This window comes from Dermacentor albipictus, chromosome 6, assembly GCF_038994185.2.
Source record: "Dermacentor albipictus isolate Rhodes 1998 colony chromosome 6, USDA_Dalb.pri_finalv2, whole genome shotgun sequence".
NCBI classification, from domain to species: domain Eukaryota; kingdom Metazoa; phylum Arthropoda; class Arachnida; order Ixodida; family Ixodidae; genus Dermacentor; species Dermacentor albipictus.
The window spans coordinates 10215099-10230841 of NC_091826.1; the positions used below are offsets into that span (position 1 = coordinate 10215099).

At 47.4% G+C, this 15743-nt stretch overlaps 1 protein-coding gene across 1 annotated transcript in view; it reads right to left on the bottom strand.

The window, feature by feature from the left end:
- LOC139061451 (SCO-spondin-like) overlaps positions 1-15743 on the bottom strand; it is a 195330-nt gene that overhangs the window by 127101 nt on the left and 52486 nt on the right. Inside the window, exons 22-29 of the mRNA XM_070541441.1 lie at positions 15234-15469; positions 13712-13893; positions 12172-12434; positions 10744-10874; positions 9677-9965; positions 3268-3382; positions 1769-1985; positions 32-76 (exon numbers count right to left, since the gene is read on the bottom strand). Coding sequence (XP_070397542.1) covers positions 32-76; positions 1769-1985; positions 3268-3382; positions 9677-9965; positions 10744-10874; positions 12172-12434; positions 13712-13893; positions 15234-15469 — 1478 coding nt within the window. The remainder of the gene's footprint in view (positions 1-31; positions 77-1768; positions 1986-3267; positions 3383-9676; positions 9966-10743; positions 10875-12171; positions 12435-13711; positions 13894-15233; positions 15470-15743) is intronic.

The window sequence follows — 15743 nt, forward strand, 5'->3', positions numbered from 1 at the left end:
TTTTTACCTATCAGCAAGAGAAAGTACTCACGTGTCACAGTCGTCGGTATGAAAGGTGCTGGTGTCGTTTCTTCGGCTAAAAAGAGAGAGAAAGAAAGAAAAATTGGTGATACAAATTCAAGAGAAACTCTAGAATTCAATCCAAGATCAACAATGGGGCTGACAGATGGAGTAGCACACTCTAGTATAAAGGTTATAAACAGGAATAGGGTGCCTCAGAAAGGCTGGCGCATACGCTTTGAAGTTTCACGAGAAATTATAAGACAACGGCTGTTTCATTTTCGTGGTCGAAGGAAGTTAGGAAGTTGCTTACATTGTGGCGTTCTCAAAGGAAAGAACGCGATGATCTGTCTTCTGCACTATCTATCTATCTATCTATCTATCTATCTATCTATCTATCTATCTATCTATCTATCTATCTATCTATCTATCTATCTATCTATCTATCTATCTATCTATCTATCTATCTATCTATCTATCTATCTATCTATCTATCTATCTATCTATCTATCTATCTATCTATCTATCTATCTATCTATCTATCTATCTATCTATCTATCTATCTATCTATCTATCTATCTATCTATTTATATATATATATATATGTTGTGTGTGCGTGTACACGAAGGTTTAGTCTGCATGTGCTATTTCGTAATCAATTAACAAAGGATTCCGAGGAGGGAGATAAAAGGGGAAAGTCAATTGAAGAGACAGGGATCAGACAAGGATCAGATGGAGGAAATGAGTATCAGACAAGTGCCCTGTTGGCTACCTAACGCTAGGGCAAGGCGATAAAAATGTGAGAGCGAGAGAGAGAATGCGGTGGGAGATAAGGAAGGAAAGACGCGGTAAAATCGCGCAAGAGTGCGGACAGCACCACTGAGTCGAAGGTGTTCACACATTCCAGTTGCCCTCAAGAAGGACATTGGTGTCTTCTCGCAGTCTTCTGAATTCCGAAAGGGGACGCAAAAGTAAAGGAAGGAATACGTGATGCTCATGCGGGTTTGGCGAAGGTACACTACAGTGCAAGCACACCGTAAAGTAAGGTATAAAACAAATAGTAATCACTGACGACAAGCTGACTGTACAAAAAAAAAATGCTTGTTATCAGTGCACGAACCAAAATGAACTGCCTCAGGGAAGCTTGCCACTGTTTGAGGCGTACAACCATGGGGATAATTAAATGTCATATATCCAAATGGCGATCGTGTTTCTGCGTGTGATGTAATTCTTAGCGTAATAAAGACGAGTCGAAGTTCTGCGTCAGTTCCGCGTTTAACTTTCTTTCTCCCATCTTAATGTTGTGTTCCCAGATCACATTTCTGAATACCTGTACCAGGCTAGCCCATATTTATATCACGCAGTTTGACGCCCTGAATCACTACTGGGTTCATCAGAGACGCCGTAGTGGAAGACAGCCGATCACTTTTACTCACCGGAGGTTTTAGCATGTACCTAAAGGACGGCGAAAAATCGTTTTTGACTTCCGCCCCCATTGAAGTGTGGCCGCCTAAGCCGGGAATAAAACCCGCGACCTCGTCCTCAACAGTAGAACATAACAGCTACTGACGCACCCCGGCGAGTACAGCGCTTGCTTGTGATGTCGGAGCACCACGTGACTTTACATTGCTTACGCTAAGAGTCGGATAAATATACAGTACAGGAAAGCCCAGTGGTGCAGAACTCCGAAGCGCTAGTCACGGTTGGTATGATGCACATTCCTTTATTGTCTCTTAATCGGCTGTTATAACACAGGTAGGATGCTCACCGCACTGGCAGTAGACCCGCATCTCGTAGTCGGAGCAGGACCCGTCGTACTGGTCTTCCTTGAGGCAGCGCAGCCCGGTCGCAACCGAGCACAGCATCGGCTCCCCGGTCTCGTTCCACGGCACGTGACCGTCGATGGTGCGGCACTCCACCTCTGCCATGTTGTCCACCGGGCAGCGGTCGGCGTGTGCCAGCAGGATCTCGAAATCGTTGCCGCGCTGCGAATCCACCGCAGGCAAGACACTTTGTTTACCACTACAGAGCGTTCTCAGAGCATTCTTCAGAGCGCAACCCTAAGGCGCCCGCTCATGCGGCGAGCGTCAGCATCAGCGTCCTAACTTGTAACCGAGCGAACGAGCAGAGCGACAGATGAGAGTGAACGCGCAGCGCAGCGGCGGATGACAAAGGCGGTGAGGTGAAGAGAGAGCGAGGAGGAAAGCGGAGGAGGTGGGTATGGAGAAACCGTGAGGTGAAAAGCGTAGTGCCGCACACCAGGGGCTTTGCGGCGACGACGGCTACGAGATGACGCCAGAGTCGTGCGCTTCGTCTGTATGGAAACAAAGCGCTGCATGAGCGGAGGTTGTCTGCGGCGGCTGCTGTGAATCACGCCCACGCGTCACCCACGCGTTCCTCTCGCGATCTCCCAATTAGCGAAGCAGTCGCTTCACACTTCGCTCCCTTTTCAACATGCCGCACGAGACGGATTGTCTGCGCCAGCAAAAAAAATAATAATAATAATAATAAATAAATAAATAAAAACACGTATACAGCTATAATCGTCGGTGAATTTCTTGTTTGTTTGTTTTTGGCTTGGAGTGACACTATCAGTCAGCATCTCAGCCAATAAATAGACCTCCAGAAAAGTTTAATAAAACCATAAAATTCCAAAGCCCCACAGTCATAACCATTAGGTACACTCTGTAACAATATTGGTGCCACTTTTCGCACAGTTGAACCAAGGGATTACCTAGGAACATGGAGACGGTGAGACAGACGCAAGCAAAGCGCTCTCAAAGAAAAACGTCAATGCGATAAAAATGTAAACATTAGAACTAAAATTTAGCAGTGATGATAATAATGCAAGAACATTTCATAAATCACTTAATTATGCTCCTTACCGTCCTCGTCAGCTATAGTTTACTTTGCTACTTCCTTAGCGATATGGGCCAGCATGTCTGAAACCTTAAATGGTACGATATTTCTACATCCCGCCAGATTTGCTTCGATCTCTATGCTTTGGTGAGCAACTGGCTGAATAAAATAAAGGTTGGGGATTCGATGAATAAAAAAAAGATCTATCACAAAGCAAGAACTCAATTGAACACATATGGGAAACCTGGCGTTCTCTGTGTTCATACTCTGGCTATAACTTCGAGTTTACACATTCCTCGCTTTAGTTGTACATACCGGCTCAAATACACGATACGTTGTGACAGTGGAATCATAATCATTGTATGTTGCGTTTAATCATAAATTTGGACGTAGATGCTGGGCTACTACCTGAAATTCAGGTGTCGTCATGCTGTACCAGTCCGACCAGCCGCTCTGGTTGCAAGTCATCAGCTCCAGGGGGCACGGCCGGCCAATGCACTCGATTTGACCTTTCTTGCAGTAGCTGCGAAAAGCGATGTCGCGCAAACACTTGTCAACCAACCTATGGCACTCTTTAGAGCGAAGTCAACGCGATTTGAAAGGATCTTTGAATTTGATTGCTCTTAATAAATTAACCTACGACATCAACGTCGAAATATGTGTAAAGCTTGTCCTGGTGGCCTAGGTGATGCGGATTTATTGAGAAAGCGGACTAAACTTTAAGTGCATGCGTACGTCCATCTACGCATTTGTTATGTTCGCCATAGTCTTATCGATCGAAGGTCCTAGGATGGTTTTATGTGTGTGTATATATATATATATATAATGTTAAACCTATGAAACCAACAACCAAAGACAGCAAGGACAACGCAGGGGACATTACTTGTACTGACTAATTGAATTAAACAAATCAAAACCTAATGGAAATGATAGTGGATGAAAAAACTTGCCGCATGTGGGGCACGATCTCACGTCTTCTCATTACGCGCTCAATGCTTTACCACTTGAGCTCCCACGGCGCCACTTTCCCATCCACTTTTATTTCGATTAGTTTATGACATATTTATTCCAATTAGTAAGCACGAGTGATTTGCGCTGTGTTGTCCTTAATTTCTTTGTTTGTTGGCTTCTTATGATATGACTGATACAAAATCGGACCCCTCGGTTAACCCCTTTCATCTCGTTCTTTATATATATATATGCCTATGGCATATTTTTTAGCAAGCGTAATTTGGAAAATGAGATGGGTGACGGCATACAAGTGTGGCAGAGCAAGACAACACTTTATAAATGATAAACTTATAGAAGCGTCTTGTTGAAGTGCTACCGAAAAGGGGCGACCTCCGCTTATCGATGCCTCTTTCATTCAAAATGCAAACCTCGATGTGGAGATAGCCTGGTTTTCCGCGTGATGTGCGCTTTCATGGACTTCCCTTCTCATGAACACTTACAGAACTGAAAATGTATATGTTCTTGTGGCGATTCCCTTTTTTTTCGTGCATTCTTTCCCCCCCCCCCCCAAGTCATTACCATGTGCCGTAACAATTCGGTGCTGTTGTGTTTGTTTTTTGTACATATGGCCTCGCGGCAAGTTTCCCGACAAAACTATTCATGGGTGAGAGAGAGAGAAAAAAGACATGTAAGAAGGTCAAACACATACACGACCAATTAACTGCCATAAAGCACAGAGCGATCTGGAGAGTAAAGAGAAAGAAGGCACATCTTTTTCATATTTCGAGCAGGGCTGTCTTGCGACTTAGTAAAGAAATGAACATAAGCATTTATACTACGCGTATGATCGCCACATTTCATATAGGTTCTTCTGAGTGTCATAACCTCCCAGATCCCGCATGAAAACCGCTTGATTTCAAAGCGACAAATAATACGCATTTTGTGTCATAGGCAGTCGTTGCCACACGCTGCGCCCCAAGTGCCTCTCGCCCACCTAAACACAGTAGCATTATCTCAACAAATTTCACAGCGCTCTTTCCTAAACTCTCAAGAAGCTTTACACTAACATTTCGCTGAGTTCTCGAAATGATGCACAAAACCGCAACAATAAAGCCTGACCTCTCCTTGACAGCTTCATTTTATTGAGATAGCAATTATATGGACCCCCAGATGGATTTCTGCCGTCGCCGTGATGTTCCATATGAGTGGAAGCGTGTGAGCGTGAGCCGGCGAACGCGGTTCAATCTTGCGTGCGCGAGCGAGGGACGCGGCCCGGATGCGTGCCTTCTCCTGTGGCGCGTGAGGCAGGGGAGTGAGACGAGGGAGGGGACTCGTTCTTCTCCGGCGGCTGATACGGTGCCTCGATGTCCTCCTCGCCCGCCGCTCCGTGCAAAGTGGAGCCAACCGTATTTTGCGGCGTTGGCAACGCTAACCGCAGACGCCGTATACAAAGGGTCGCGTTGCCGGCGCTTGTGTGTCTTGAAACCGACCTGCGAATTGGCCAAAGTGCGCGCCTGCGCGGGGCTCATCTTCAAAGCAATCTGCGATGTTTGCAGAGTGCGCGTAATGCCGGTAGCTTCGTATGCGCTATGCATTCGACATTGCGTTCGTGCTGAAGCGACAGATGCACGGAGGTCGACTGGCTCGCGACTGCTGCCGCGATTCCTCACTCCAGAAATTCCACAGCGAGTTTTCGCGCTCATCGAGACAAACGTGTTCATGTTTACCTGTGCGCGCCTGATACCGTGCTGGTTAGTTTAGGTAAAGCACATTGACAGGTTAATTGGTTTGAATCCATGATAGAATGGGTAAGCGCGACAGAGCAAGGACGCAGAAAGAAGCAGACACACAAAGACAGCGCTCTCTCTGTGTGTTCGTTTCTATCTGCTTCCGTGTTGAGCCACGCTTACATATTCTATCATTGTTAATTTAGTTTGTAAGCGAATTTTTATAGGTTTATACGGCAGATAAAACTACTATCCTTACTTCGTACCGCTATCTACTAATTTGCTATCGCAATCGGTGCTTCGCCTCTCAGGTGGAAGTGCGAATTTTTCCCCTCCTTTCTTTCTTTTTTGGGTGATTCAATCAAGCATACTCTAGCTACCACGTTTCCAGCACCATTTTAAGACTAGCACGCGTTCCTCGATGAGCAGCGAACATAATTAATGCGCAGGTTGGACGCGGCAGGACGCAAACACCATCCGAACGCTGCATAATATCGCGAAAAACACGGACTAAAGTGGATAGAAAAGCAGGTCTCTCGAAGAGTGGACGGACAAAAGGTGGAAGCGCTGCATGAGCGGCTTGTTTGCATTGATCTCAATGACGCGCCCCCTCCTCCTTTATTCCCGTCCCCCCCCCCCCCCCCATCTGTTTCTCTGCTCTCTTTGCTTGTGTTAATCATGCAGTGGTTTCGCACCACCGCTCTGTACAAAAACACGGTTAATTGGAAAGCCTGGTCAGGTGGAGGGCACACACCCCAAATTGAGCGAAGCGGATGTAGCAACGGGCTCAGTAAAGCTGAGAAAGTGCTCTACAGCGTGCTAAACTTTCTGGGCCTTTTCAGCATCGTTAGATTAATTTTTGTCATGCATTTAGAGTTTGCCCGTTGTGCCTCCAACTTCTTATGCAGAAAACACGTTTCAGAAGCGAACGATATGCATTAATTTGAGCTATATGATGTAAGCTGGAGGTGGGAGTCGGAGTACAGTTAATAAGGTGTGTAAGTTTAATGCTTTCTTACGCAAATCACTTAATCTGAGCCATAGGAGGTAAGCTGGAGGAAAGTGTCTAAGTTTAATGCTTTCCACGCAAATTGCATGGAGATCCACTGGGCCGCAGCGCAGATGTGGTCCTAAGTTTCCACTGCCCTCAAGGCATGTTATTCCCTCCCTTTACCGTCTGCTGTGAAGGCTGTTGTGACATCACTGCGCAGGGACACTTGAAGAGCAGGGGAAGAGGCCGTTGCGTACGTGCGTGTGTGTGTGTTTCTGTGTATGTGTGTTTGAGTGAGTGAGTGAGTGAGTGAGTGAGTGAGTGAGTGAGTGAGTGAGTGAGAGTGAGTGAGTGAGTGAGTGAGTGAGTGAGTGAGTGAGTGAGTGAGTGAGTGAGTGAGAGTGAGTGAGTGAGTGAGTGAGTGAGTGAGTGAGAGTGAGTGAGTGAGTGAGTGAGTGAGTGAGTGAGTGAGTGAGTGAGTGAGTGAGTGAGTGAGTGAGTGAGTGAGTGAGTGAGTGAGTGAGTGAGTGAGTGAGTGAGTGAGTGAGTGAGTGAGTGAGTGAGTGAGTGAGTGAGTGAGTGAGTGAGTGAGTGAGTGAGTGAGTGAGTGAGTGAGTGAGTGAGTGAGTGAGTGAGTGAGTGAGTGAGTGAGTGAGTGTGCATGTGCGAGATCAGGAACATTTTTTTCGATGGTCGATACCGCATAGGTAATTTGCATCTGCATGGATGTCTGTAACGATGTGACAATCCTTAAGTACAGCTTTGTTCTTTCCTCATACTTCTCAGACATCTTTGCGTGATCGGCTGGCGTCGTCAAAAGGGCTGTTTTGCGCTAACGCCTGCTCGTCTTCGATTAAACACCTGGCGCCTCTCTCGCGATACCCTTACAAACGGGGCAGGTGGTGTGCTTTGATTAACAAAAAGCTAATACTTATACTCGGTCACAAAATCTTATGGAGCACGAAATCTGAGAAAACGCTGAATATCTGCACAGCCTCACAACGCAGCTTAGCATTCGCATTTACAGACTCTACCAGTATAAGGGAACCACATTGTGATTTTCGGTTTTCTGAGATCCTTTTGTGCTTGTTGGTACATTTAACAAGACGCTGTGTACGTTTTTCATTTTCTTCTGAAACGTGTATATTGTCTGGCGCAACTGCATTGGGGCGTCTGGCTCGGACTGATCTGAAACACGGATTTCATCAACCGTGCACTTCTGTGTGCGCGCAGACTAGTTTCCCAATGTCACCACAACCTCGAAGCTAGAAGCAGACTCGCGCTACCTTTTCTGTATTATGCATAGAACTACTCGAAAAGTAAACACCGTTTCAATAATCTCTATTTTCATGGGTTTATTTCGCGCAGCCTGCGGGAATGTCTACTTAGGCGTTATTTATTCGCTGGTATGCGGAACTGCTTTTGCACGTCGTAATTTTATGACTACACTATTACAAAGTAGCATTGTACACGGATTTTATGAAGTTTCCTACAATAGTTGAATGACTGAAGGTATAGGCATGTGGGCAAAATATATTTATGTGCACATGTGCAAATAAATATATTGCTTTGCTCGGTGAGGGCTTGAATGAAATCGTGCTTTCATTTAGTCTTGCACATTATTACCCGTCGTTGTTGCTTCTGCGTGTCAAATGCGGGCGATTGGGCTGGCCTTGCAAATGATAAGATTCCTTCACAGATGTATGCCAATGTGACAAAGACAGCGGAGCTGTGTAACCCATGTTTCACACCTTTCGGAAGTATACTAGGGGATTGTATGCTGGCTCCTGACCTCGCTCGAATGCAGCAACGGCTGCTGTTGCGTTCGATCGTGGTCGTGGCTGACTGTGCTTCAGGAGGCTCCCAAACAGGCTGCGTTCCAGCGCCACGGCGTCGGCTTCCATCACCGCAGTCTTACAAATTCCTAGCTGACCTCCAACACGGAGCTGGCACACCGCGTCGTGAGAAGCATGAATTGCCGATTACTGGTCAGAAAAACCTGCATTGAAGTTCTCTGTTCGAATGACATATGCGTATGGTAGCGTTTATTTTATTATCATTGATCGCTGCGTTTCAACGCTAAGTCGGGGCTCTGACACAAATTGCATTGCATTTACATTTCGATACTGACCACGCAATCGCATGCCACGGCGCGAAAACCATTGCGGAACTTCCTTTAACAGTTTCACTGTAAGAGAGCCAATACGAGACTACTAGGCAGTTATTAAGAACCAACTGAGAGCTTGGTTGAACAGTGTCCGCTTTCGGAATATGTGAATGTAGTCGAGTGAGCGCAATTTGTTATCGGCCGATGAGGTGAGAGATCGCGTGTAGGCACGGACGGCTTCCCTGTACGCGCCATATCATCGTTTGTCCAGCGAGCACTACCGCACGCCCCTTGTACATTGATTCGACTGCTGTCAATTGCACCGCGGCAATCGCATCGGCTCGTCCACTCGTTAATGTTGTTGTTTTCGGCGGACCTAGCCTTGCATACCGCACGCAATCGCCATGCGCGAGTGATTCTAGTTAGGTTGGAAGTTTCATTCTCTGACGCCATGCCACAGCTCTACCAGTCAAGGGCCGGGATAACGTAACGATTCTATTCCAACGCTATTTCTTTTCACACTTCGTCAGTGGCCTGAACGGCACTCCTCGCACGTTGTCGCCCGTCTAGACCGACAATGAATGGCGAATAAGAAAACAGGAATATAATAGGGTGAATGGAACCCGTTCATTATACCTGCTCAGAGCTCTCTTAAAGGACGAGACAGGAGAGCTTGTTCTTGTGACTTCTTGCGTACAGAGTCGAATATTTTTAGGTGAAACTGCCTCATTAACATCCCAGCACTCAGAGTAGTTTGAATATGGAATGAATGCCTTCAGGTTATTCTTTTATTCACGTATCTCCGAGGGAACCATCATACTATGTCGCCTTTAGTACGAACGAAATGCTTTAGAACGAAAACAGCGCGTTTGTTCGTCCATTTAGTAAGCGCTGCTATTATTCTGTATATTTCGTAACAACTAGCCTAATAGCAAGCTTTCACAAAGGGGTTCTTAGCTAGAAATTGACCCTGTGTAAATAGCTCGGTGAATGCCCGTCTCCGCGGATGTTGGGTCCCCTAATTCACACACCGATACGCACCACGACTGGCACGGGTTGGGCGTGGCCACCCGCTGTCCCTCCTTGTAGAGGACTCCGCCGACGTTGCAGCCGGTCTCTGGCGGGGCCTCGCAGTCGGCGTAAGGCACGCAGCGGTGGTCCGTGGCGTTGCGGTGCACCTCGCCCGTCGGGCAACGCGCCGGCGTGCAGCCTTCCAGGCACACGGGCGCCGCCTCTGGGCAGTCGGTCTCGGACGCCGGGTGGGCGCAGTTGGGAGGCTCGCAGCCGCTCACGCAGGCCGAGTACTCGTCGCACGTCTCGCACTGAACCGCTGTTGGGAGCGAGTGGGAAGAAAAACTGTGCATTCACGCGACAACACGTACGCCAATTTTCTTTTTCTTTTTTTTCTTTCTTCGTAGTTTGGATCGTGCTGCTGGGTTTAAGCGCATGGAGATGAAAGGTAGCCTTTCACCGGACTGGCTGCACAACAGTTTGGTGGCCTCGATGACGTCAGCGCATACACCCTAAAGCTGTCGCAAAAGCCAGCCCTCTGCAACTGTTGCGCGCGATTTGCAAAGCAAACGTGTTGCCACTGTTTGTAGTGCTTTTGAGCAGATGCTCTGGTAGGCTCAAGACCATAGTGAGTGCATTAGAACTGCGCCCATGAAACTGTCGTGGAAAAAAATCTGGTCTTGGAAGCTGTGTACTTTTTCGGTTTCGGGTAGTGCGGGTGCTAAGGGCGGTACGCGAGAAACGTGTTCCGTTGCAGTGTGTGCAATTCTTTCGCCACATGAACAATATTATTCGATTAAAGAATACAACCCACAACACCTGAGGGCAACATTTCAGTTTCGCCAAAATACGTTGTTCGTCCATTGTTTCATCTAAATATCTCTCTATTATACATATTTGCGCTAATGTTTTCTAGGAAAGTTTCAATATTAATTTCAACTGCTTAGCGCGGTCTTTAGAGACTTAGTACAGATTCTGCCAAAAGTTACCCAAAACGGAGTGATTGAATGGAGACATACAGGCGACATGTCTCGTGCTTTAACTTCCTGTAACAAACGTTAAGTACGGTTTTTCTGGCCGCTAGCGTCTGTACTCACGGCAGAGTTCTTGCGACCGCCAGAGGACGCGGACTCCTCTCTGGGCGCACTCGTGGGCGTACGCGGACAGGGCGGTGCAGAGGCACTCGCAGTCGCCGCCCGTGTCGCAAGAGCACGTGTCGGACACACAACTGAAAAGGAGAAAGCAGCACCACGAAAATGTGCAAAGAATGAACAGAGCACTATGGAAGATAAATATGACGGCATTTTTCTTTTTGAATGCCTCTTCGATGCTGAAAGTAAGTAAAATAAAATGTTACTTAAGCTTGTTAACGTTCGGTTGTTGCGGAAGAGAAGGCAATGGAGAAAACGGGTACAACGGTTGCTCTCCCACGAGCAGACTGTTTTGCTACTTAATTTGCCGGAGTATCAACAAATTCTGTTCTCTTGCGAGAGGGAGAGAGAGGTGCGATCCAGTACTACTACTCCAGGTTCTGCGTCAAGGATGTGTATGCTAATTTGGCAAACCATGCCATTTAGATAAGAAAAGGTGCAATAGCTTATTTGCATTTCCTTGTACAACGTGAGCATTGGATACTGAAAAATGCTCAACCAATTTCTGTTAACTTCTTCGATGTATCTACGTGCATTTTGAAAGTCACAAACGTTACACGTATGTTACCGCGGCAAACAGCAACGCCGGGAGACGCCCCCCTTATGCCCGTCTTTTTTTTCTTTTTTTTTAAAGGCGAAATCTTTAAGTGGCTTATACCCCCGATGGTCTGGAAAAGGCGGCGTGCGGTACGGAAAGTCGTGTGAGCTCGCCTCGCGCGTACACGCGCTCGTGCCACTTCTCGCACGTCCGTCGTCGTCCTCTTCTACAACTCGCTCGAATGCAGCTCATCATACCAAAAAAAAACAATAAAGGCAACTTTAATTAAGCTATGGTTAATTAAGGCACTCGAACCCATGACAATAGGTGCTGAGGCGAAGTAATTAAGCTACAGTTAATTAGGGTATAGATAATTAAGGCAATAGAACCCAAGACTTTTGGTAGGACTCGCATCCTCGATCTTTGGTGGGAGTCGAACTCATTATTTTTGGTATTATTCAGGACGTAGCTAACTCAGGCCCAATTAATTAAGGTAGCGTCAATAAGGGCACTCAATGCCATGACCTTTATTGGGAGTAAACAAGTAATACGATATAAGAACGGATTCGAATGAAATTGTAAAGTAAATTAATGAATGTCTCTTTAGCACGCAGGCTTTCGCTTTGACTCTTTGTCGTATGCTAAAGTGACTGTCAAGTTGTCTTTTTTTTTCGTTTTCGCAGCAGCTGCGCTTCTAAGCCAGGGTGTGCCTGTCGCGTTGCTAATCATAATATCAGATAAGTGTGCAGATTTGCCCCTCTCACGCCACAAGATCGTGGTCTGGCCTATAGTATGGGGATTGCGGAATTCGGCGGAGGAAAGACGTCAGAGCTCACCGGTCGTAGAAGGGCTGCACGTCCACCTCGCTGTGGCATTCGCGGAAGGGTCGCTCCTTTAGTGCTGCGCATCGGGAAGCTGCCCAATCTCGCCGGTCGGGGCGCTGCAGGCATCCGTGCTGTGCGGGCAGTGTGGGTGCGCAGTAGCTGTGCAGGCGCCATGCATCCACAAACTCTTCGGCCTGGGGAAGTGCGGGTCCACCGGACGGGGAGCGAAACTCGTCGGTGCCGTCGCCGTTGAAGTTACCGCATAGGCCGCTCAGCTGCGAAGGGAAAGCGATGTTTCAAGGAAAGGAATGCGAGGCTGGAAGCTCCTTTTCTGAAATACGCCTAGATGTTGGTCGTGACGTTTTTGAAGCACTGGGGTATTTTAAGGCAGTGAGGTGCCCTGTAGAGAAAGCTTTAGCGTTGTTTGTAAGCAAACAAAACGTAAGGGACTCTCTCCTGAAACATAGAGATGGGCTAGGAGGGAATTAAGGAAGATAGCACGAAAGTGCTCCGAGCACCATGCGCGGACAAAGAAAATCTCATGATGGTGCTCAACATTACGAAGGAACAGAGGCTCTAGGCACGCCGTAGGGGAAGACTCTGGGTAAATTTGGATACCGATACCCGTGCGTCTAGACCTAGGGCGGCTTGCACGAACATTTAAAAACGAAAGTAATAAGGAATTTAAGAACGCGTGTTTAAGTTCCTTATCCTTTTCGGTAACAAATCGTCGTGCAAGCCACCCCTGTTGTTCTGCATTTCCAGCTGTCGGAATGCTCACGTTCAGCAGCAGAGAGTCATAACTGCTGAGCCACCGCGGCACAGCGGTGACAAAGTTATCGAAGTGAGGTCAGTTGTGGTCAATCAATGCTGAAATACTCGGGGTAATTTACTTCCATTTATAAAGAAGATAACTTATGAAAGAAACAAGACACGTGGATGCGTATACTATTGAAATGCCGTGATGGCTCAGTGCATGTTGTGCGGCGCGGCCGAGAACGAAGTTGCTATAGTTTCGCCCACGTCGCAGCCGCCGCATTCCTATCGTGGCGGAACGCAAGAACGGACCTATACGGTGCCCGAAGTACTCGCTAAACTATCCTAAGTGGCCTAATTTAATCTGGAGTCTCCACTACGGAGTCCCACATAGCACACTATATGCATCTTCAGGACGTTAAACCACATAATTTAATTTTGTTTGGAACACGCTCACTCGGGCATGCGTGCATGGAGGACGAACGCTTGTTTGCATGTTTTTATATCCGCGGTCAATTTCGTTAGCGAAGCTACACAAAGTGGCCCAAAGTTGTGCCCGAAGGGTATTCATAATAGTAATGGCATTTCTTGACTGTGACTCTATATTCGTTTGCGATTTTTATGTAATCCCTCAGAGCCTCGGACCAGCGCCTAGTTAGGCGGCGTCGAGTTTGGATTAAAGCTCACTTTGCTTAACGCGCAGTCCGCCTGTACATTTCAACTGGTCGTGTGCGAGCCCCACAAACTATGCGTGGACTAGGGGCGAGTATGCAAATGCACTCATTTCACTGCGTACCTTTCCTGCCCATGCCGGACCAGCGACAACGTAGATGCGAGTGTGCTTGTCCCAGTAGACGCTCAAGCTGCCGCGCACGTAGACGGCCACAAAGAGGCCAATGGTGCGTATGCTGAGACCGCTTTCCTCACGAACAGGCGGCACCGGGTGACCCTCAGTCAGCACTAGGGGCTCCTCCGAACCTGGTGTCGGCGAGATAAAGAGAAAGTATGCCACGCATGTTTTCATTAATGTTAAAGCCGGCTGTGCGGCCGTTTCAGGGCCACACAGACACTTTGGCAGCTTCACGAAAAGAAATATTTACGATTAAACTATAGAATGGGGTATAAATGCTGCAGGGAGACTTATACATGTGTCCAGACAAAATGCAGGTTCAGCAGGGAAAGAAACATTTGTTGCGGTCCAAACCCGCTGATACTGCTTTTGAGGGAAAGCCGCACGAACAGACTATATCAGTGTTTGCTCTCTAAGATCTCTAACTCAAATTGTCATCTATCTGTTGACATTACGCATGTCTTTTTATATTGCATTCATACTTTAGCGTCATCCTTAGCTTCAATTCAAGTTTGATGCCTTCTGCGCTTATTCCCTACAGTTAAGTACTAGAAGAACCGTGTGTTAGTAATTCAACAAACGTGGTCTCGGCTTTCGTGGGACATACGACTGCTTTCTGAACTCGCGCGCTCTCGCTGATGCGAGATCACTAGAGAGCTTTCCGCGGAGTGCCCTGCTGTCTGCTGAGTGCACAACGCTAAAATTCGCATGATACGTGCCTGTCGTGCGACGAGCGTAAATTCCTCGCGTAGCCCGCTCCTGCTTCCCACACGCAAGCAACTCGACGCATGCATAGAGTGTACAGGTAGTCGTAAATGTAGTGTCTCAGAGTTGCCCGTAGTGGTTGTGACTGTCTCAAGAAACGATAGCCTGATAGTGACTTATTATCCACTTTATTATCTTCCCGGCCGTCCGGTACACTTCTATGACGTAAAGCACTATGTATGAGCCGCGGCATACGTGCGAGCAATAGAAGGAATGTTGAGATATTTACAGAATGGAGTAATGAGAGGTTTTGCCAAATATTGCTTCGTCTGTGGCACCTTCACACTCTGACCGTCGTTTAGAACCACGGACAGCCGTCGCATACCACTGGTGTCCTCAACAGCTTCGTGAAACTTGTGTACATTATGTAAGAGATTCTACTTCAAAATTTATTTATAAATTAGTTCGATTCTAATCGTAGTGCATTAGCAGTCTTTTAAGTAGTTTCACCAGGAGAAGTCACAAAGAAATTAGAGATCTATAGGACAGGCTCTAATGAACCATTTTAGACATTTAAAAAATTTATTGGTTTTCTTGTGTCTTGTTAGTTCGCTCTTCGCCTTCAGTGTTTCCCTCTTTCTTTTTATGTTGCTTGCCTGTTTGGTTTTTTTATTTGATTGTTGGGAGCACGAGGTACTAAGTGGACCTCGTGCACATCGTGGCATATCGAGTACAGGGTATAATATCCAAACAGGAGACCCACCAGCGAGGACACTGACGGTCTTGGCGCAAGAGGACTTGCTTCCGCAGGGCACGTTCTGCACGACGACGCTGACGCTCTCGTTGCCGGAGAGGCGTCCCTTGGCCAGCACGTAGTCGCACGTGCCGCGGAAGTCGAACGACACGCCGTCGAAGGTGCGCACGTGCGAGTCGCCCCACAGGGCGCACGTGCCGGCGCACTCGTGCTGCGTGCACAGCCAGCGGCCGCGCTCGCACGTGCTGCACGAGAAAAGCGCCGAGATATCAGGACGAGAACGAGATGATAGGGGGATGACCGAAGCGCCCGATTTTTATTAATCGTATCACGAGAAGCCAACAAACAAAGACACCGAGGACAACACGGGGGAAATTACTTGTACTTGCTAGTTGAATTAACGAAACGATAAATTAATGGCAGTTAAAGTGGATGAAAAAACAACTTGCCGCAGGTGGAGAGCGAGCCTACGTCTTTGCATTGCGCCTGCGCGCACGCGTAATTGTGAAAATTTGTCAC